A 24,548-nucleotide genomic window follows, 5' to 3' on the forward strand; every position below is an offset into this window, starting at 1 on the left:
TTATCTTAAACACCAGTTTTCATAGCTGGTCCAAAGTCACAGTTTGTATAACTTGAGTAATCAATTCTGTCCATTTTAGACTTTTCTGAGCAGAAGTAGAAGACAATGCCATTAAATGAATAGTTTGGAAAGCTGCCATTAAAAGGTTAGATGATACCAACACAGAGACACATAACTTCAGCACTTATGAGATATTTGAGTAATCTGAATATTGGTTGGAGATCAGACTTCATGTTTGGTTGTTGCTTGTTTCGTTTGGGTATTTGTTTTTTAAGAGCATATACTAGAGGGGTGATCAGCTGGAAAAGAGCTTTACATAAAAAGACCTTGGGGTTCTAGTATACAGCAAGTTGAACATGAGTCAGTAATGTTGGGACATATCCAGAGTGTTGTATCTGGCTATGGCTTCCCCAGCGCAACAGAGATATGGAGTTATTGAGAATTTGGTGAAGGACTTTCTAGCAAGGACAGTCTAGTGAAAATGATTAAGGGACCGTTTAGCCTAGAGACCACAAGGCTCAGTGCAGATTTATTCAAGGTATAAAAATGCCTGAAGAGAGGATGAAAAGATGGAGCCAGGCTCTTCTCAGTGGTGCCCAGTGACAGGACAAGAGGCAGTGTGTACAAACTGAAACATAGGAAGTACTGACAGAACATCCCAAAGCACTTTTTTACTATGAGGGTGACTCTGCATATAGGTAGCCCAGAAAGATCGTGGAGTCTACACCCCTAGAGATGTTCAAAATCTGTCTGAACACTGCCGTGAGCAACTGGCTCTAGACCCTGTTTGAGTAGAGGGTTGCACCTGATGACCTCTAGAAGTCCTTCTAACCTCAACCCCTCGGTGATTCTGTGATTTTTTTTTTATGTTTAAAAATCACCTTCTTTATGAATGATTGAAGGCAAATACATGCAAGGTTATTATATGTATATTTTGTGACATACTATTTATTTTTCAGGCTAAAAAGAAATTCTGCCTGAAAAAACATAATTCTGTAAATGACCATTTCACGAATTATATTTCCAACCTCAGCAGCTTAATGAAATCAACCTGATACACTAGGAAACAGAATATTTAACAGAGATCAAGGTCATTAAAACACTAGCAGACCTTGTAAACTAATCCAGTCATGGACCTTTGTATTTACTGCCTGGTTATTGAAGTTGTTATCAGCTGCCCCATGGGGCACAACAATTCCATTCTTAAATTGTACTGTTAGAGAAACCGGAGTTATAGAACAGGGCAATCTTACAGGATGAAGTTAGAGTAATCCATGGATAAAATTAAGTGGCCAGCTGAATTACATAAACTGTCTGCAGTTTGCTGATAACTATACTGTTGTCATACTGCTTCAAACTTTACCTGGAGGTCAGGTACTGTTTAGAACATACTGAAACTTTTTTATTGATTTTCTGCTGCATTACCACGGAAGCTTTTCCCACAAAAAAATGCACATCACATTACAAATTCACACATACACCAAGTTCATTTTGCTGATGGGCTAGGGGAGGGTCCAAATCTAAATGCTCTTTCATTTTAATCATCCATTTAACTGATAACAATGCACTGAGTCCTATTCAGTAATTTTTCTTATGGCTATTTATTTTCTCAACCTTCTTGCAAGGTTGAGAAGGTTTCTGTGGATATCAATCAGCCTTATAATGAGGTTCTTCTACTCTATGTCTCCTTAAAATTTCTCCAGTCACTCACTGCAGAGGCAACCTTTTATTTGTTTCTTCCCCAGGTTTATTGCTGTGAAACCACTGGACTAGAACCTGCTTATAGGTGTTGTGACAGAAAATGGGGGTTTAAGCCAGTGCTTTTAAATTGTTCATTTTCTTGAGCAGGTGAAAGGAAAAACGCTTCATGCATGTTTGCTTTCATGAAGTCAATCAGGGAAGCAGTCAGGCTTTAATTCTTTCTATTGCAAGGACAGTCAACATATGCTCAGAATAACTGCAATAAATGGCAGAACTTAATTTTATTTATTTTTAGAAAAATCAAAATACACCACCTGAAAATCACAGTGTTTATGAAAACAGTTCATACAGCTGTCCTCAGCTCTATAATTTTATCCAAGGATCATGTAACAGCTGATTAAGATGAAAATAGTGGATTAGGCTAATAACATGAAGATGACCTTAACAGTTAGAGAAGTTCCTGCAATTTTACAGAAATTAAGTGGAACAAACAGTAACAGAAATGTAATGGGTCCCTGTCTCCCATGACTGTGATCTGCCTTGCTTCACTGAGTCTACAAGAGCTTTTACCCTCTGACTACAGCTGAACCGGAAGGTCAGATGAATATTTATGAAGCACAGAAGTCTAAAGGTAGCCCACAGTTTGCTTATTTCACATTGCAAAATTATTTTTTGCATATCAGTGCACTAGTGTGTTTTCCTTGGTTCCTCTTTTAAGTATGTTCCGTGGTTCTACTTCCCTAATATTACCAGAAATGCTTAAATTTTAAGTACCTAAATCCAAATTTTATTGCAACTTATATTGGTTTTAAATTAAATATCAACCTCCCTGGTTTGTATATCTTAAATTCATTGAAAGAATAATAATTTCAGGCAAGACTAATTTATTACCCCCTGCACAGAGCACAGAGTTGGACACAGTGAACTGTAAAGCTCTTTCTCCATCTGAGGTGTTCAACATTTCTATGATTATGTATATTGCAGTCCCATGCAGCGTCCACAACCAAAGGTTTAGCATTTTTTCTTCTGAATCATGCCATAACAGAATTGCTCTGCCATCCAACAGCTTTCAGTCTCAGTTAATGATGAGGCACAATAGGAGGAAGAGGCTAAGATGCATCATAGACTGATTTCCGATCTTGCCAAAGTCAGTAAAATACCCCCTAAGGATTTTGAGGAGATAATGCTGAAGTTTCAGTTAAAAGGTTCCATTTCACCCACTGTTTTAAAGTTTGATAATATGCTGAAATATAGGCATAAATGGGCCCCAGAATGGGAGCACTGTTAAATAAAAATAACTTACATAAGAAACAAGAAGACAATGAAATTACTAGAGACAGGAAGAGACAAATCCGGTTTAAGCACTCAGACTGTCCACAGGAAAAGACAAGTTGACATAACCAGGGATGAATGAAATCAGATCAAGAATGTATTCATTGATTCATCTGTCTGAAACTGGAATCTAATGTCATATATCATGAAAATAATAATGGAGAGAAAGCAAGTACAAGCCTGAGATACCCATGTCTAAAATCAACAGAGAAAAAAGTAGTTTTTGAAAAGCTTATTAATTTATCAATGCCCTTTTTCCCTATTTCCAGTAAACATTTGTGATCCTGTACAGGAACCTCCAGGAGAAGTCATCAAAGAACATGAACAGAATTACAACTAAATCTCAGTATTATTTTTGGAAATAGAGTAGAAAAAGAAATTACATTTCAACAGAAAACTCAGAAAATTTTCATCATAGTTTTATGACATGCAGCAATCTAGCAATGCAACTTTTTTTCTGTCTCGTCATACATCAACTACTGTAATGCTCTTAAAGATGGATTTATACAGCTGACTACCATGACTATATAGAAATTTAAATAAGTAACTCGTATTTTTCATAATCCTGATGTCATATAAACAAACACATATAAGGATATGCATGATCGGATGCATTTCCCCACATTCCTAGAAATGGTTGTGTTGTAGATCTTTTTTCTTTTCCTTTCCCTCTAGCAAAAAAATTTCCCAAATCAATGAAATTATCTGTGAGTTTACAGTTTTACTGTGGCCACATAAAGACACAATGTCAATACTGTGCTGAATATATAAATTCCTATAAGCTCTGTCTGGACAGTCATCTGCCTGAATCAGCTGCTGCCTCTTTCCACGGCCATTCAAGACCAAGGCCAAGTAGACCTTCCAGGACACAGTGAACCTACCCAGGTCTTCACCTTTAGGAACTGTGCAGGGACCTCCATTTTCTTGGTACCAACACACCAGAGATTCTAGGAGAAGTAGCTGGGGCTTTGTCTGGCTCACCCGTGGGGATGGGCTTCCATCAAGTTAGGAGGTTATGCGACTTTCTGTCATGCCCGCATGCATCTTATTACTTCAAAATATGAGACCAAAGAACGTGTGATAACACACACACAGAAGAATGCAAGGACAAAATATTTGTCTTTTGATTGACCCTTTGATCTATGACTCAAAATCATAATATAAAGTGCCAGTTGTAGTTGTGTGGAAGCTAGGGAGGATATTAGCTTAAATAAAGTCATTAGGGAAAAAAAACAAAAAAAGACTGCCAAACATACTTAAAGAATGGTGCTGTATTAGTATTAATAGGAGTGCTAGTCTGCCACAGAAAATAATAATGAGACAAAAAATCTCTGTAAACCTATTCAGAATAAGCTCTCCTGTCTGCTACTCCTTACATTTTCTTTTGATTGAAGCTTCTCCTGGTACATTGTTATCTTTGGAGACCACCTGTTGCACATTGCTGTCCAGTAAATACATTTTCAGTGCCTGCTGGCTTAAAGGACAACTTGACAGCCTGCTAAACAGAATATTTTTTCACACTGTCCTAACTTTACATTAATGTGTTATTTCACAGTAAGCCAAAAATATGTTATTTACTACAGAAATTTCACATTTTACCATTCTTTTCTAGTCTACATAAAACGTAATTAGACCTATAGAAATAATTGGTAATTATACTGCTATAATGTGCCAGTGTCCCTCAGGATATATATATTACTTGTGCTCCATGTGCATTTCCAGCAAAATTGTGTTTTCTCAATAAAAGTCAGTGATCACAGAATAAACCCCACTTAGCTAGCAGTGAAAACAGCATGTCTCAAACAATGAAATTACTCCAAAAACTCCTTCAAATGCCCAGAATGCTTGATAAGAATTACTTGAGTTACTCTTCATGTAGGGTAAAACCAGCTGAATGCTTCAACCATCCAACCCATTGCCTCCACCCACAATGGAAATAGATGAAAAATGTACACCTAGAAATTGGAATAAGTATGGTTTTTTTTGTTGAGATCTAGGCATAGATTTTAAGGCACTCTGAATTCTGAGAAGTACCAGAGGATGCAAACTGCTCCACCAAAATGTTTCTCTATTTGTTGAGTGAATACATTTGAACTAATGGCAAATACTATTCCTTGGACATTTTCACAGCTGGACGCACAACTTTCTCATCTCTCTGTTATCAGAAGTCCATGTTTGTACTAGAAGTTGGAATTAACATATAAAATCATCATAAAAGCTAGAGGTGCAAGAGCATGAAAAAAGTATTTGTAAAATCTCAAACTCTCCTTAAAGAGAAATCTTTTATCAAGGTGCTGGCTGGCTATTTAGGGGCAATGCTAGCATGTGTCCTCCAAAGTAAAAAAATGGTTTCTCTTTCACATCACTATTTAAAAGAAGCAAATAGTTTAGTAAGAGAGCTAAAAACAAAATTTGTTTCAAAGTAGGCTTAAATACTTTTTTCCCTGAAAATATGGACATAGATTTTTTTAACTGACATAATACCACTGCTGTTCTAACCCCGTTTTGACACTTGAAAACGGGTACAGCCTGAAGAGGCTAAAGTGGAGGAAATGAAGCAGTCACATGCAAGAGTGTATGATTTGGACAGGGAAGCAGATGCACACGTCACATAATCTCTGATCATTAAGGAGACCCAAAAGTCTTCAGCTATAATGGCTTACAGAATATCCCTCAGGGAATAAATGCAGGCCATTGGTTAATAAACACATTTTGCTCTAAAAGTACTGGTTGTAATGTATTTTGTGAGAGGAGGAGAAATTAGGGGATAGGAACTGGAAAGTGAAATTTATTAATATGTATAATGACTCCTAATCACATTTCATAGAAATCTAGTAGAAAGAAGGAAACTCAATCTTTTAGTGTATGGGATTGAGAGAGATGGAATTTAAGAATCTTAGTCAACATTTCATATATATTTTTATTCCTTTATCTTTCATGCCTCCCTCACATAATATAAGCAATGAAAGCAGAACTGCAGTAACAAAGAATAGGCTTATAGACTTTTATTGCACTGTTAAGCCATTGTCAATTTTATTTGTTTAACAATTTGTTCAACAATTTGTTAATTGTTTTATTTGGCTTCACTGCAACTAACCAGAGAGATATAAAAATCACACCCCTACTGACATTCAACTCAGGATATAATATATGCAGCTACCTCATTTCAATTAATAAATTCTTAAATTAATAAGCATTTACTTATATGAAGAAATAATAGGATAATACCACACTCTCTTTTAGCAAGCAAGTTAAGTACTTGGGTCCTTAAAACAGCCACCAGTCAATTTCTCTTCCAACAGCCTTTAGACTCATTCTGCTCTCAGATGTGCAGGCACGTACCAGACTGCCACGTGCAGCAGCTTGAAATAAACAGTCACCATTTCTACTCGAGCAAATACCTACAAAAGGATTTTTCAAGGTAACTGGCCTCAGGCATCGAGGGGCATAATGCACTTTAGAAGATCTAGCTTTCTTTTTTCAGGTTGATTAAAAGCAAAGTTAAAGGTTATACTTCAGCCTGAACAGATTTTGTAGTGGAGTACTAGGTGAGGTTACAACGCTCCTAACAGGAACTGCAGGACAGACCTTGCCTGCAAAGTTATACCAACATTGTTTCTGGCAGCATAAGGTAGCTTTGAACCCACTAACACTCAAAGGAGAAGCAGCATTTTCACTGATGGCCCTAAGTCCTTCTCTACTTACCCCCTTCTTTTTAAGAGCTGAGATCAGGTCTGGTCTGTGAAGCGAGTAAAAACCCCATGCCTAGCAATTCTGGCTAATTTACCATTTCCTCGATGCCCACTGGAAAGACATAATGACAAGCTGCTTTTCCAGCCTGTAGTAGGAGTCTATTTGAATGTCAGTATTGAAACAACACACGTAACATGTGAAATTATATTATGGGCTTGTGATAGGAGTTCTAAAATAAATGCCCAGTCTAGAACAGTCACTGCAATAATCTGAAACATGAAGAAGCTGTTCAAAGTAAATGGAACTATAACCCATGAAAACAAATGGCTAGTTTTGAAGTAAGCTTTCCATGAAAATAATACTATTTGCTATTTGTTCAGTTCTTCATGACACATTGTGATCATTAAATCAATGTTTTGTAACAATATTATCAGTTCAAGAAGGAACAAGGAAAAAAAAATTACTTTGATGAAGTCTTTCCAAAGATGTAAGAAGCAGACTATTATTTAGTCCTAAATGCTTCTTTCCACTACTCACACCTAGAACCATTTCCTCTGGAACAAGCATATGCATGAAGAAGTTTGAAGGTTGGGGATGTCATAGCTAAATGACAACAGTGAGAGAAGGAAGCGGAAAGGATGTGAATTGAGCCAAGGCCAAGCATGTAAGGAGTGGGAGGCAAGTGAAGAAATTGAAGTCCCAATTCCAAACTGACAAAGATCCATGGAAACACATTTATTTCAATGGCCCTGATTTCAGAAAACAGACTGATATCAATCTAAACAATTTGCAAGGATAATAAATTTAGCAAGGAACGGCTTGAGACAAGGCTGTTACCAAGGAATGAATGTTGTTATAATGAAGAAGCTGGCAATGGACAAGTGATTTTTCATAATGTGACTCAGTCAAAATTGTGTGCACCCTGTTTTCTAAAAGGTGACCATGCAAGCCACGTAGCAGCATTTGCTTTCCTTAAGACTCTCCAAGAGTCAGAGAGGGAAAGTCATCACATCCACATTGCAGCAAGGTTGAGATACTGAGAAAATCTGAATTCCCTATACCATCTGTTAGAGATGCTAACAAAATTCCAGATGCATACGTATCCTCTGACATTGAGAGATCCCAAGTAGGGAATTAGAATACTTTATCTGAAGTAATAAACATAAAAAGGCTTGCATAGCTTGATTCATGTACTTTTCATGCTCTCTAGCAATCTTTCTTCAGACATGCAGTTAGGAAATGGAAATTATGGGTGATTAGGAGCTTTAGCTGCAACAAAACAGATACTCTTAGTAGCAAGAAGAAAGTTATATATTATATATATTTTTAATAATGCTGCTGGCAACATGTAAAGCTAAGTGACTAAATAGCCTCTTCCTAATGTAAGGCTGTGCCGCAAGTAGGATAGTTCCAGTCTGTTTTGTTACTGCCTTCTTTCGGTTCTTATACAATATTTCCTGCTTCCTCATCAGTGAGGACTGGCAGTAGGTCACTGTGGGCTGATCTGAAACTGTTTTAGAATGCAATTTACTTTTTTAATTATATTTCTTCAGCAATAATTTTAGTGTTCACTTTTAAATCCTTCATTGATTTTAATTAAGCCTGCATAAGCTTGCAAACTTTTCTTTTAGACAGCAAGCTACTTACAGTGCAACAACCAGAAACTCCAAACTTACTAATGCATCTGGAAAACAAACCCAATGTCACTTGTTAAATTGATTTGGACATACTGCCAGTGACCCAACAAATTAGTAAGCTAGAAGCAAAATAAAAGGGTAAGAAATAAGCTTCTCTTCCAAGATATTACAAGTTGCAAAACAGGACATTGTTTCAAGGATTTACATTTCTCCTTTACTTACTATTTTTTTTAATAAGTTATTTCTTTAAGTGAAGGTTCTTCAGGGTTTGTTTTTTTTGTTTTGTTTTTGGTTTTGTTGCTTTTTTTTTTTTTTACCAGGTATCGCTGCATCATGTTGGAGATACTAAAACTAATGCAATGCAGAGAGAGGCATTAGATTAAATTACAAAGGTAATATAGCATAAATGCTTAACCGTTGTACTAACATTGCGCTAGCTTAAACACCTTGCGATACACCACCATAACAGCTGTTGAAGTACTGTTTAAGGTATTAAAATGCACAACATAACAACGGAAAAAGACACCTTCATTGCTGGAAAAAAAAAAAATTAACTGGATAGGACTGTCACCTAATCATAGCTTTAAAAATCATAGCATTTAGTTGGATTGACATACTAGTTTAGCAGTTCTTCCAAATACAGTACTTCTAATATCTTTTCCTGACAGAACTAAAGGCACTTTAGCAATACACGCTCAGAAACCTTGCCCTATTACTGTCTTCTTGTACCTGATACTACCCACATAAGTGGAATGAAAACCCCACAGACTTTGACACTTTACCCTTTGACTGTTGCACTTCTACAACTTGTAAGTATACTCAAGCATTTCAGAGAGGAGCAGCAGTGAGGATCAATGCTACCTGCCATGGCAGAACAAAGCAGCTGTCTTGAACTCGAGAGTTGCCCCGATATGAAATACAGGCAACTAGAGAAGCATCCTATGGCAACACAAAGAGCTTTACAGACCATTTTGATTACAGTAGGATCAGGATATAATTTCTGTGATCAGTTATTTTAACAGTCATGTCTTAAGGAAGCCAAGTGATGAGTCAATTCAGGTTTCTGTAGATTTCAGCAGAAATATAAGGAATATTATGAATTCCGTAAGTATTTTATGAATAAAAGCATAAACTTGTGACAGCTATGGATGATAACATGGGAAGTAGAAGAAGCCCTCAGTTTCCTTGGCTGTTATGAGTAATTAGCCATGGGACATAGTGCTGTGGCACCAGAGAGCAGTAGTACCACATAATGTACAAGATCTGACATCCAGAATTTTAATCCTGTAGTTATGGCAGCCTGATTTGGCCTAAAACAAGTTCCCTGAAAGATGAAAGTGAAGAGCTTTCACTAAGATGAATATCGGAACCAAGCCTCTGGAAAGATTTTAAGACCCCTTTGAATTTAAATTGATATTATCAGGAGTTCAACACATTAAATCAAACAACCAACCAAAAAAAAGCCACTACCTTACATAAGAGGACAGAGCTTTTGCCAAAGTTAGAAATAAACAAAGGACAACTCTTATTTATATTTGGCCAGAATTCAAGCCAGTAAGACCCCACCTCCTATTAGAAATGCTGCAACATACACTAGTCCTCATATTTAATAATTAATACTGACTCTGAGCTGAATTTACAACACATTTCCCAGCATGCTTGGTCTCTAAATACGCTTTGAAAGATTTCATTTTCTTAAAATATTTGTAACCAACTGCCAGTGTATTTTTTCTTTTGACTGTATGAAAGAGATCTATTTTACAAATATTAAAAAAATTTATAAATACTACAAAAATTTATAAATACTGTAATTAATAAAAATTAATAATTAATTTTATAAATACTGTAAAAGTATTATTTTCTAAATCTTAGAAACTTTGTGGACTGAGAACATTTCACCAGAGCCAGGACTTCCCCAAAAATACACATTTTTTTTATGCACTGCCTTACAGCAACAGAAGACCTATTTCCCACTCTTTATCATGAATTTCCTCTCTCAATTAGAATCTAAGGTATCACCCATAGTGCTCATCTCCTTCTGGTTCCCTGGTTTTGGTTTGGAAATAATTTTTGTTTCTCTTGGTAAATGGCTTTTCAACTGGTGTTTGCAGAGCTCAATTATTCAGTCTTTTGTGTTAAGAATAGGAGCTAAAATTGTGTCAGAAAGTAGAAAAGAAAATAAAATCACATAAAATTTCATAAGACTGGACATATACGGTAGCTTTTATAAAGTCAATTGGTAAAAAGGCAGAAATTGATTGTGGTTTATTTTTTAACTTATAAGCATGTAGCAAACAAAACCTGTATTTTGTATGAGGTGTGGAAAATAAAGACTTGTCATATGTGTAAAATCTTTATTACACTGTAAAAGCACAATATTATTGAAACTTTGCAATACTGCTATAAAAGGCGAACATAAAATATATGCCTACTATAAAATTCTACAATAAAAAGTGATGAATCCATCTTAGACATAGGCTATACCTAACAACTTCCTGGTGTTCAGCGAAGCAGTTGCTGGCTACCCTGAAGGCTCTCTGCATTAACAGGTAGACATTTATTATTGTCTGATCTGCAAAGTTATTGAAGTGCTTGTTTGTCATGACATGTGGGCAAATGCTTTGGCTAGTTATCTGTTATTCTACGAAACAGAACCTTACAGACAAACACAAATGTGACCACTTTAAGTCCTGTTATCACCTCAGCACAACTACTGCCCATTAGCCTCACAGCCAAAGTTAGCAAGTGCTTTCTATATGAAGGTCAGAGTGAAGTCATGACATATGGATTTTTTTTTTTCTAAAGCTTATCATTCTCTTTGCCCTAAGTGTTTCCAATCCAATTTGTAAAAGTAAAGCATAAAGGCATGAGTAGTAAGGGTTGTAACAGTTCACTGATGGAAAGCAAGACAAAACAGTTGACAGAACTACCCCCTTACAGAAATGGGAGAGGTAGTTCCAGGAGGGACACTTGATGCAGGACAGACAAAGAAAGCTTTACAGGGAGAAAATGTTTTAACAGCCGCATAGCAATATAAGATATTAGAAACAGGGAGATAAATAGAAGGCAGCTGTGTGAGCTGACATTCACCCCTCAACAGCCAGATCTCTACAGTCCTTGCAGGGCGAATTACCCACTGATGATAAGTGCAACCCCTTGTAACAGCCACACGGTAGTCTGAGTCACTAATTCTGGCTAGAAATACTACATTTCACTGATTGATATCACCTTTGCCATTTAACAGATGTTGCCCACAGGGCATTTTTGTTATCAAGGAGCTCTTATCAAAGAGCTCTCTTCTGATGGCTGCTGTGCTGAAGGGTCCAGAGCAGCAGGAACCACCAGAAAGGATTTACTGAGATTTCTGGCAGGTTCCAATAAGATGCTCCATTTAGTACACTAATACTCCAGAGAGCCAGGCAAACTTAACTCCACTTCCACCTATCCACTGGTTTTGAAAGTTTAAAAAAGCAGACATGAGATGCCAGGAAAATGCATGTGAACATAATTGTCCTCTGAGGACTGGAAATCTCCAGATAATTTTTCAATAACAAAGGCTTATTCCAGGCTGCAAATTCACAACCCTCTTTACCCTTATCAATCTTGGATCCTAACCCTGTGAATCCTTTTTTTTCTGTAGCACCACCAGTTAGATGGATGTATTTCCCTCCTACTCAGAAGTACTGCTCTGCATGCCAACAAAAAAAGATGAAGCACAGACATTGCAACATCAGGCTTTATTCCTTTCCCAACAGGATACTCTCTCCTCTTTCACTGATCTTCTTTCCCTTAAGTACTATAAAATGCAATACAAATGATATTAGAATTCTTTGCACTTCGGTACTTACTTTTCATAATACCCCTTCTGATTTACTGAAAACAGAATAATTAAACATGAATAGCGTAATCCTGTATACACACTCAATGTCCAAAAGGGAATTCAAATGTGTTATCTATGTGCAGAACTTAAACTTTTAAGCAGCTAACCAGCTAGCTAGCCAAGCTAAGGTAGTTTTTGTTTCTGATCCCTTCCTACAAGCTCTATGCGCACTTATAAACAGTTTGATGCTGGAGTAAGTGTGATTCTTTCTTGTAATAATAAAGGATGACTTTGAATCATTTATCCTGACTGATCAGTGTTTAGAAACCATGCTCAGGTACCTCACAACTGCTTATCAGCACAGGTTATAAAAACATCAGGTTTTGGTGGAAAATTTACTTCAGTGCCTTCAATGCTGTGATTTTATCTTGGGTCAATAGTGGGTAAAACAGCAATCTTGACAAAAAAGCTGTGTGTATCTTAGATGATCTCTCTCTTTAATAAGTACAAATATTCTTAAGCATACAATCTGACCTTAGCAGGTAACAATCGTACAAAGAGTTCTTGATCTCAGTTTCAGAAAATTAGCAACTTCGATTCAATCACTGTGGGATTTCATACAACACTAGGTTGGAAAGGACTTCAAGGATCATTGGCTCCAGCCTTTCTTGGCAAAGCACAACCTAGACTAGATGTCCCAGCACCTTGTTCAGGCAAACCTTAAAAGTCTCCAGTGTTGGGGAGTCCACCACTTCCCTGGCGAAATTATTACAATGGCTGGCTGGAGTCATTGTGAAAAAATTTCATCTTGTGTCTAATTAGAATCTCCCCAGGAGTAACTTGTGCCCATTACCCCTCATCTTTTCCATGTGACTCCTTGTAAAAAGGGAGTCTCCATCTTCCTTGTATCCACCCTTTAAAAAGAACATGATGACAAGGTCTCCCCTGAGCCTTCTTTTCTGAAATCCAGCTCTCTCAGCTTTCCCTCGTTGGAAGGAAAAAGCTTCCCAGTCCTTTGATCATCTTTGTGACCCTTCTCTGCATATGTCTATATCTTTTTTGCATAGCAGGGACCAAAACTGAACACAGTATTCCAGGTGTGGCCCATCAAGTGCTAAGTAGAGTGGGATACGGATATCTTTACCTCTGCTGGTGATGCCCTTGTTGATGTAATCCAGCATCTTGGTGGCTTTCTTTGCCACAGCAGCACGCTGTTCACTCATATTGAGCTTGCCATCCACCAGCCCCCTTTCCAGAGAGCTGCTCCCCAGCTGGGCAGATCCCAGCCTGTGCTGCACACTTGGATTGTGTTTACAGGTTTAATATTGAAGTGCCTTTTTATTTCTTTGTTTGTTACTCCTTCCATTATTAACAGTGGTAGAAATGCTCAGGCAGCATCACCACCATAAAAAAAATTTCAAATAATTCCTTTGTCCACTGTTCAGGAATGTTCCTCTACTGAAGAATGATTTGTCAAATTATCTCACAAGATTTTAATACAGTCCTTATAAATTCAAATGCTTGCTACAACTTCAGCAGGGCTGGCTATGTCCAGACTCCCACCCTCAGATAAATGTCAGAAACCCACTACAGGACAACTAGGAGTCATTGCCTCAAATGTCTCTGGAATAGTCTGCTGCCCTGCTGAAACTCGTCAGTGCTTTGGGTCCATTGCTTGCTGTGCAAGTGTCTGAGAGGCTGTCTAGTTTTCAGATCTCTGAGCACTAAGCAAAAGGAATGAGATAATACATGGATTACGTCTTAAACACCCATCCCTATTCTGCTTCAAAATCTTTTGCACATTTTTGTTGGCTCCTACTTCTGTTCTACCCATACACACCCATCAGCCATCTAATATCCTTGGTTATACTTGGCCAATACATGCTGTCTTTGGCATTCCAGGTTATTTGAAACATCCAAAGCATTTTATTTTCAGCGCTATGATCTGACTGCCCAAAAGATGCCATTTTAGCTGTCTCTTAACTGGTTTAGCAGTTACAAGCTGGATTTTCAATTCATTTTCTTCTCTGTAGCATCTTTGAGTCCTTTGAGTTCCAGTTTTTCCTGACTTCCCATATTTGTGCATTTACTGTTACATGGGGTAGGTGGACATTTCTGGAGCCACCTTCATTCTAGCTGGTAAAATGCTTCAATAGTCAACTCAGCTTTATAAACCTAAACATGTAAACGTCTATATATGAGCTGACCACAGCAGGCTCTTTGTAGCTATATATATATATATATATATATAAATTGATACATAGATAGAATTAGACACAGGATGCCATTCATACAGCTTAGTTTAAAGATCTGCCTTCAGTATTCACAGACTCTGCTATGTTCGTTACATGTCTGTTGATGGGATATGAACTTAGGCTGACAAACATGGATCTAGCTGGTGGCACAGCTAGATAAATTTTACTCTTTGCATATAACCTGTTTGTTTTACTTCTAAGATTCCCTGCAGGCTATGCTCATGCCTGTAGTTCATAGCAGAGTTATTTTAGATTGCACTTTCATTGAACAGTGTCCCTCCCAGCACTACCGATGATCAACCCATTGTGAATTAGCTATGCTTTCACAGAGCAATAACCATGACACTCAGTCCCCTTTTGTTTTGCTTCAAATACTAACATCCTGTTTCTATGTTACTTTTTATTTCTTACTTCCTGATAACATACGTTTTATAAGTTATACTTATAAGGATGTGTCTTTTAAATTGAATTTTTCATGTGATATCCAGGCATTTATGGACATGATCAGAGGTTGCTGGAGTGGATAATGATCTCTGCCTACTGGAAGTTACCAGGTGGTTGTTCTTGTTCAATTTACAGTCTACCCTCCTACAATTCTGCGATTTTCCTAGTGTACCTTACCTACTATTAAGCGTGATGATTTTCATATTTTTCCACATGGAAGCCTGTCACAATTATTTGTTTTGTATTCTTCTATTATTTGTCTTGTATTCTTGTTTAAATTTTCACATATCTTCAGAAATATACTTATTTCCAATATAACAACCTGCATGATATAGACAGCACCAAAGAAGTGCAACACTGAAGTTTCACCTTTTCACTCACACCTTTTTCTTTCTTGTGCCACTCATCTGTGCTCCTCAGTACCCGTACAACAGCTTCCCCACTGGAAGCTACTGCTAACATTGCCAGTGTATAAAATAGCTATTTTTTATCCTAACAGCAGTGACCTCCAGCTTGATTTCTCTTTCCATCCGTTTCTCCTGAAGTTTTTCTTCCCTCTAAATTTTCTGGGACAATACAATCTCCTTGCTACAATCCAGTACTCCCTGTCAGTTGAAACCACATCCAGCTATACTCTTACCTTTCCAGTGTAGAAACTCTTCCAGCTCATTTATCTCACAGAGCTCCTGGCTCCTTAACAGACCACTGCAACTCCAGCAGGGAACCTCCTCTTCTCACTCATCCTGTCCCCTAATGGTCAGCATCTTCTCATCTGGTACAGTTCATCTAGTAGCATTAATCTCTGTGAAAACCTAATTCAGACTTCCACCCAGACGGCTACAATCTGGGTGAGTCCAGCATGGGTTGAGCACATTTTCAGCTCCTGACTTCAATCCCATTCATTTAGGTTCCATATTTTGCACAGATCCTCAAAATTTTCTGTTGTCAGTCCCATACAATAACGTGATAACCAGATTTACCTTTGAGGCATTAACGGGCTTGGGGTTTTGCATCATTCTTCTTTACATGTCCCCTTGTCTGCTAGATTCCCAACAAATGTTAATAATAGGCTATATACATACTTCAGCTGCCCAAGATGCCAACCTAAAAAGCAATTATGTCTTCATACAATGAAAGCTCTTTGCTACATTTAGATGTTAGTTATTTCTGAAAACCCCATCAGTGTACTCACCGTTAACTACAGCAGCTCTCACTGTAGGCAGACAGTATAGGAAAGATAACTACAGTATTGATAGTAATAACTGAATTTTCCTTATGATGTTAGGGAAAAATAAGGAAAAAGTGAAATAGATATGGTTGTGTCGTAGTTTAACCACAACCAGACAGCTTTCACTCACTCACTCCCCCCCTCTTCTTGCCCTCCCCCTACTCTCGGAGGGACAGAGAGGAGAATTACAAAGAAATGCAACTCCCATGGGTTGAGATAAGACTAGTTTAGTAACTAAGGTATAACACAAATCACTACTGCTACCACCAATAATAGTAATGATAAAGGAAATAACAAGGGAAGAGAATACAACACCCCATCACCAGCCGACCGGTAACTTGCTCCCCCCAGCCCGACCAAGCACTGACCGATACCTCCTCCAACCCTGCAGTCCACCTAGCCCTCTTCCGGGTCCCTCTCAGTTACATCCTGTGCATGACGTGCTATGGTATGGAATACCTCTTCGGCTAGTTTGGGTCAGGTGTCCTGTCTCTGCTTCCTCCCAGCTTCCCTCCTCCCTGGCAGAGCATGAGGCCCACAGAGTCCTTGGTCAAACCAAAACATCATTGTTTTTCAGCTCTGTTCCCAGCTGAAAGTCAAAACACAGCACTGCACCAGCTACCAAGAAAGAGAAAAATGACTGCTACTGCTGAACCCAGGACAGGTTGATAAAATAATACATTATTTTTCTACCAATTCTAGATAAAAATAATGCCTCAATCTCAACTGCCAAAGAATGAAGTCAGGAAGATTGCATAGGCTTATTTAAACCAGCATGAAGATGACAAAGTTGTAATAAAAAAAATGTAGTGATAAGAATGTTGCTGAACTTATCCTAATTCAAAATAGACAAAATTACCTTCAAAAACTCAAACTTCATGTTAAAAAAAAAATTGATAGAAAAACTTGATGATATCTTGAAGGATTCCCTAATAAAATATCAGAAGTGTATCCATGCCAAGTTGCCTGCGCTGTCCAATAAAATCTGGCAGACCTAAGGTATTCTCTTATAAACAACTGCTTAGCTATTACCTTGATAACAGAATTCTAGAGAAAAGTTCCATGACCATACATTCTTTTCCCAGTATATGATAATACAGAACTATTTTTTTATTTGCTGTTTCCCTTGCTGTTTCCAAACATCTATAGATAAATGTGAAAATAAAAAATGTTTTATGTTACTCAGCAGTTTAGTTCTATTGAATATTCTTGATTTACAGCTTATATACAACAATACTCAGTTAATTCCATAGATAGAACAGAGACTAAAACTGCTTTAAGACCCCTCATGAACTCGATGATTTGAACTACCAGGATAAACTCCCAAATTGAAAATTAAAACCTTTTTTAATCCCTGTGCTGGTTTTTGCTAGGATAAGAGTTAATTTTCTTCATAGGAGCTAGTATGGGGCTATGTTTTGGAACACCACCATTGATAAATTCAGGAATGTTTTTATTGATAATTCAGGAACGTTTTCATTATTGCTGAGCAGTGCTCACACAGTCAAGGCCTTTTCTGCTCCTTACCCTACCCCACCCCACCACCAAGGGGGTGCACAAGAAACTGGGAGGAGATATACACAGGGCAGCTAAGCCCAACTGACTCAAGGAATATTCCATACTAATGTCACACTTTGGAACACCACCATTGATAAATTCAGGAATGTTTTTATTGATAATTCAGGAACGTTTTCATTATTGCTGAGCAGTGCTCACACAGTCAAGGCCTTTTCTGCTCCTTACCCTACCCCACCCCACCACCAAGGGGGTGCACAAGAAACTGGGAGGAGATATACACAGGGCAGCTAAGCCCAACTGACTCAAGGAATATTCCATACTAATGTCACACTTAGCGTGTAAAGCTGGGGGATGAAGGAGGGAATGTTTGGAATGATGATCCCTTTCAAAGTAGCTATTATGTGTGATGGATTCCTGCTTTCCTGGAGATGACTGAATAGCTGCCTGCCCATGGGAAGTGGTGAATTAATTCCTTGTTTTGCTTTGCTTGTGTGAGCAGCTTTTGCTTTACCTATTAAACTGTCTTTATCTGAACCCAAGAGTTCACTCACTTTTCCGATTCCCTCCTCTATCCTGCTGGCTGGGGTTAAAGCACAACAATCCCAGGCAATAAATATAAGGTTAAATGAAAATCAATAATAATCCGGGTTAACTACCACCCTCCTCTGTAATGATGCTATAAGCATACCAAGACCATAGAGAAATGTAACAATGAGAGATGCCATACAAGGAAAAATATTGCTAAATAATTTAACAGCATCTGATACAAAGCTGCACTAGAAAAATAGGGCAATAAACAAAAAAATTAGCCCCAGAAAATAATACAACCAAGTATGAAGCACTGCTGCATGTTAAGTAGGATGCAGGGCCACAGAACTTCCAGGTCTCCTGTGAGAAGGGCTGTGTTAATGCCTGGAGAGCTGAAGCACAGAGGAGGTTTTCCCACCTCCACAGCCACAGGGATGTCAGTGAGTGGCAACAAAGAGATTTCATGTACTTAGCTCCCTGACATTCAAAACATGAGTCACTAATTAGTGGCTTATTACAGAAATAACCACACTTTCGGCCTGTGGAGCACCAACTTTAGAAAGCTTCCTGGAAAACAAAACTCAGCTTCTTATGTTATCTACTATTAAGGCTTTGATTGCTCTTCACAGGTTGCTTAAAAAAACATGCTCCCATAGCAATGTGGGGAGATGGATGTTCATACCACAAAGAACCATAAATTAAAACATTTCTATGTTAATTCTACTATAAGATCTCTTATATACTGGTTACAAATTCAATACCCTTATCAAATACAAGCTAAGGACAACAGTGAATGAAGACCTAGAACTAGTTATTTTAACTCCCTGTCATTGCTTTCATAATCCGCAATCAGATCAAAAACCATTTGGAAAAGAAAACAAATATTAGGCAAAGAGAGGAAAAGGAAAAAAAAATGAGTTTTATACCACAGCAATTTCGAAGTCATCTTAACTAACTTGGAAACCCTACTGTGCCACAATGAACCCTCCATGAAGAATGACAGAAACTATTTTGGTAGACATTTTTATTATGATAGGGATTTAATGTGCCATTGTCCTCAACTTTCCTTTCAACAAGGTTATTTGATTTATGATTCGGAAGTAAAAACAGTTTGTAGTGTTGTCATTAGCAAAATTAATCATATACTGCTCTCCAGGAAGCGGACATCTGTCATGTGGGACTCCTGTACACATTAACTCTCTCATGCTTTGGATTTCAGAATAACCTCTGGAAATAGTCCAGATCTACAATAATAGTAATACCATTGCAAATCTTGATTACTAAGGAATAATAGAGCACACAGTACAACTGGTGCATGGAACCTCTTTTTATCCTTTGTTGACAGGCTATAAGCCACATTGTGTATGTTAGGTTTGTGCAGCAAGGTTTTGGAAGCAAGGGGGAATCGTTATTTACAAGGTTTGTCTTGAAGAGCAACTGCTACACGTACTGTATCCCTGCTTCACGGGACACTGACTGCTGATGGGAAGTAGAGAATAAAATCTTTTCCTTTGCTTCTATGCACGACCTTTACTTTTGCTTTGTTAAAGTGCCTTTATCTTGACCCATGAGGGTTTTGTTTTCCATTTTCTCTACCTCTTGTCCAGCTGAGGAGGAGAGTGATAAAGCAGCTTGGTGGGCACCTGACATCCAGCCAAGGTCACTGTACAACCAACGACTTGTGACAAAATCTTCAAATATAGCCAGAGCAGAACATTTGTCAGAGAGCTAGGACAGAAATAGATCGATCTTTTCCCTCTAAATGGGTTTAGGAATCAAAATAGTAGAAAAGGTTTTATCCTGTCCTTGATAGACAGGAGAACTTACTGTTACTGGGCTTTATCAAGATAAAATTTTTTAAAGCTATTGCTGACCAGATCTTACTTTTTCATGCTTAATTTTGAGGCTGAAAATCATGTAAGTGTCATATAAAAGACCAAAGTATCCCTGTGCTAATACCAATGGCCTAGAGTAAAAGGGCTGATGTTAAAGTCCTATTTAGCTCAACAACAATTCACAGATTATTCACAGCCTGATTTTATTTAGTAGAAATGGAGCAAAAGAAAAGCAGAATCGTCATTGTGTGTTTTAACAGCAAGAGTGGTGTAGAGGTGCATCTATTCTTCTATGCTTACATGTTTCAAAGAGTAAAATAAAACAAACACAAAAACAAAAGCAAAAAAACCCCAAACCACCCAAATTTCCCAAATGCTGTACACCAAGAGGAAAAGAAAAAAAGTTTCACTCACAATGTATTACTACAAAGTTCTCCTTGGGAGCTTAACTTTACTCCCAAGACTTCGGGGGCAGATGGGGAGACTGATGACTACAGCATACTAGTGACAGCAGTGGTAAAAATCCATTAAAAGGGAAGGCCCAGTAGAGTGACCACACATGAAAAATTAATTGGAGGAAGAGTGAACCTCATAAATTTTTAAGGAACCAAGTTCACTCATGAGAATAAGGGCGCATTTGCAGAATGATCACTGTCCCCACTACTGCTATTTTAGCTGTGCAGGATGCATCCCAACCCATTTTTTCATGCTACACAGATCATGTACTTGATTTTGGCACTGGAACAAATGCAACTCCTCTACTAGGAAAATACAGAACTAGGCATTGATCATCAAGCACCAAAATGAAACTAAAACCAAAGCAGAATGGAAATCAGACAAGTCTCAGTCAGTAGTTCATGGCTCATCTGATCCAAATCAGCATCAAAATGTCACTGCTGATCAAGAAGAGAAAACCCTGGTACTGAAGTCACCCATAATTCTGCATATTCTTTATCATTCTGACTGCAAATCAGCCATTTAATAACACCCTTTATTCAGCTGTGCCCATCTCTTGTGCTCTTCCACTTTTATAGTAAAATGAAGATTCAAACACAGAGAAATCTTTGTTCCAGCTCCTACACTTGTTGAGACAGTAGCTGCAATTCTTCCCTAATCTTTAAGTGACACCATCCCCATTCAGAACTCCAGGGGGACATGGGCATTTCCTACTTCTGGCCAGATGGAGACACATAGAATGAAGAGAAACCTTGATTAGGGTAGGATTTGTCCTGGTGATGGTGGCCCCTATCTCTGTCTACTTGTCCTCTATCAACTCTAAGGAAGAGCACCACCAGCCAGAGTCCATGAACTTGCTAGACACATTCAAGGATGAGGGGATGTCATGGGGTGTATGCCCTGTGACGCTGCTCTCTGCCTCCCTGTTCTCATTTTTTGATCATCACTCCTCCTCCTTTTTTTATCTGTTGTTTTCCATATATTTCATTTTTCTCTGGTCTCCTCTTTGTCTCTCAAGGAGGTGGAGTGGGAGGTAAGCTCTTCCTAGCACAGGAGATCAATGTGAGCAGGAGTGGGAGGGAAAACCTAACCACAAGCCATCAGTGATTCCCAGAACTATAGGACTAAGAGCTTAAGCTGTACCATACCTCCCATCTTAACCCACAGAATGGGGAGAGGAATGCCATCGTACTTTTACAGACACTGTACCACACCAAGGCAATACACTAAAATGGGTTTGCTTACCAGGTGACGAGTTATGTACTTCTAGCAGCACTTCTTATGTTAGGATGAGAAATGCCCTGACCTCATGCAGGCAAAAAACTAAGTTTCCCTCCTTGTTTTGGCACCAGCACTACCTCTGTAAATGCAACTTCTCCCGACAAGCAAAAAAGATCTTGGAGGGGAAACATCTAAACAGAAAATGTTTAAAAGTAAAAAGTCTTATGATGAGAGTTTTAGAACAGTCCAACTTCAGCAGTTGGAGGTTTTTCATCATATTGATATTTTGTAAGTTTCCTTTTGTGGAAAGCAAAATTTCCTAAACAAATGCTGCAGTTTGTCTCTTGACATATACAGGTGTTAAAAAAAAAAAGGTATTTTAAAAAGCTGCAAGAAACTCTTCTCATATTACTCAAAGTAAATGGTTAGAGAGCTACTTACCCCCAGTTGCCACAGTAATTTCACGGAGAAAATGGCCATAAAATGGAAAATCGAAGGACAGATTCACTCTCTGAAAGAAACAGCACCAGAAAATAATATCGATATTGTGCAGACAGGCAAGAGAAAACAAAAAAAAATCTCCACTTTGAACATCTGTTTCATTGCTTTTTATTTTTCACTGGAGCCTTGCTAATCTTAATTTGGAATTGTCAATAGCTAACTGGAAACAATTCTGTGTAGCACTTAAACACCTGAAAGCAGTGGCTCTTCGTAACTGAAGACTTCAGAAGATAAAATACATCAGCAGGCATTATAACACTTTCATAAGAATAAAACTAATAAAGATTTGTAGAGTTTTTCCTTAAAAAAGTGTTGCTTTGACCTCTTAAAAGGAGGCATCAATATTTCAGCCTTACCAATATCTAAGTTTTACAAGATGCCCATTCCCTTTGCCACGGGTTGTTTGCTCCTTTGCCACATGCTCTTTCACATTCAAGTGTTCTCCCTGACATCCTGCTGCTACCTGGGTGCTTATCTGATGAAGGCTGGTTACTGGAGACCAATCCCTCCATCAAACCCACAGGACATCAGTTTCTAAACCTCTCTATACTGGTTATTAGGAGCTGAAATTTTTTATAAAGAAATATTCAATGGAAAATTAACAAACTTTACTTATGGTGCTTACTGAAAAATAATTAAAAAACAAAACCAAACATTTTTTTTTTCTTTTTTCTCCCCAGTCAGCCTACAGGTGACTATCATCTATAGCTGAACTCACAGCAGAGAACTGTAATTTGGAGAACACTCTTCTCCTCACCTAATCTTACCATAAAGCACCATTCAAATTCAACTAATTTTCCCTCTCCATCTGTGGCTCTCTCGCACCTATTCCACACCTTTCCAAAGCTTACTGATTACTGTGGCAACCAGTAACTATCACCTGGTGTACTATTTGGCTAAGCTCTGAAGAAATCGGTAGTTATGACAGAAAGGAGTTCTGAAACCACTGTAAGGACTTTTCACTGTTTAAATGTTATATCCCATAAAACCCAAATAATTTCCATAATTGCCTGAAACCCAAATAGGAAGAGGGTATGCAGACCATTATTATTTGTTATTTAGGAGGAGTTACTACATTAAAAATTGGTGTGAAGATGGGTTTTTGAAAATTGTCCCTCAACCCTAACCTTTGATGTCTCCATTTAAGAAAGAGTAACAGTCTGTACATTCAATAAAGGCAAAATGCTTCCCCCACTCCCTTTTTCCTTCTTTTTCCCTACCATTGTTTCTATCCTGAGTTTAACATTTTCAGAGTATATATGAGTATTCCTTTGCTCAGGAAGAATTTTATTTACATCCACTAGAAACATTTAAAGAATTATTTAGAATGAAATTAACAGCTGAAGATTTACAGTAGCTTTAAATTAGATTTGCTTTGCACTTAAGTGGAAGACAGAGTTTTGACAGAATTTATTAACAGTTTTTTTTTGGTTTTAATTAGAATACAAAAATCCATTTGCATTGTGTTAATTGGACTGAGTAGGTTATCATGACCTTTTCTGTATATACATAAACATGGATATACAACTGAGTATTTCTAATCAAAATGGCATATGCAAAAGCTCATGAATGAACTTCAAATATTTTTTTTACCATGTTCTGAAAAGTTTTTATTGCTAAGATGTATGCTGTATTTATTATGTATGTGGTCCACTTAAATTATGCCCTTACTCTATCAAACATGATGTATTTAAAAGGGTTCCTGAAAATTAGTATTCCGACCAAATATTCCATCTTTCCTTTATACACTGTTGTACATTCTACCTATCAGCATCAGCTTTCTGAATAACACAATAATGATTAAACTGCTTCAAAAGAAAGCTGTGACCCTTAACAGTCTCCTAAATTGATATAATACAAACACTAGTATAAACATGTTTGTCACAAAGACTTAATACTTTGCCCACTCAAGCCAGGTATAGAACTCCCCTTGATTTCTTTCAAAAAGTGATGCATTAAATTCTGATAAGGTAAAAATGTTTAATATAGACAATTATTTAGAATAAAGAACTGACAATATTTAATGAGTGTTAACGGCCACTAGAAATAAATGTGCTTTTCCTTTTGCTGCTAGAAAGCATACCTCATTTTTCAGACAGAATATCCGAATTTTCAACCTACTGGAATAAAAATGTTTTTCTCCATGCATAAATGATGGAATAGACTGACTGAGAATTGAGTTTCAAGTATCTAGTATATTTTATTTCCTGTATCTAGTTCAGTGGCTGAGTAATCAACTATTAGATATCTAATCTGAATACAATGAGCATCCAAGCCAGGCCTAACATTTTATTTTACTGTTAAGAAGCTGGTGGCAACATATTGAAAACAACAAAACCCCCTACTTTTAGTGACACAAATCCTGTAGCACTAGACATT

General features: G+C 37.7%; 1 protein-coding gene across 2 annotated transcripts in view; it reads right to left on the reverse strand.

The window, feature by feature from the left end:
• PLXDC2 (plexin domain containing 2) overlaps window positions 1–24,548 on the reverse strand; it is a 264,806-nt gene that overhangs the window by 101,107 nt on the left and 139,151 nt on the right. For both annotated transcript variants that reach the window (XM_061352104.1, XM_061352114.1), the window contains one exon: window positions 22,110–22,179. In XM_061352104.1, the coding sequence (XP_061208088.1) occupies window positions 22,110–22,179 (70 nt within the window). The remainder of the gene's footprint in view (window positions 1–22,109; window positions 22,180–24,548) is intronic.

Source organism: Neopsephotus bourkii, unplaced genomic scaffold, assembly GCF_033783945.1.
Source record: "Neopsephotus bourkii isolate Nb327-2 ecotype Australia unplaced genomic scaffold, CSIRO-AGI_Nbou_v1 NB_53, whole genome shotgun sequence".
NCBI lineage: Eukaryota > Metazoa > Chordata > Aves > Psittaciformes > Psittacidae > Neopsephotus > Neopsephotus bourkii.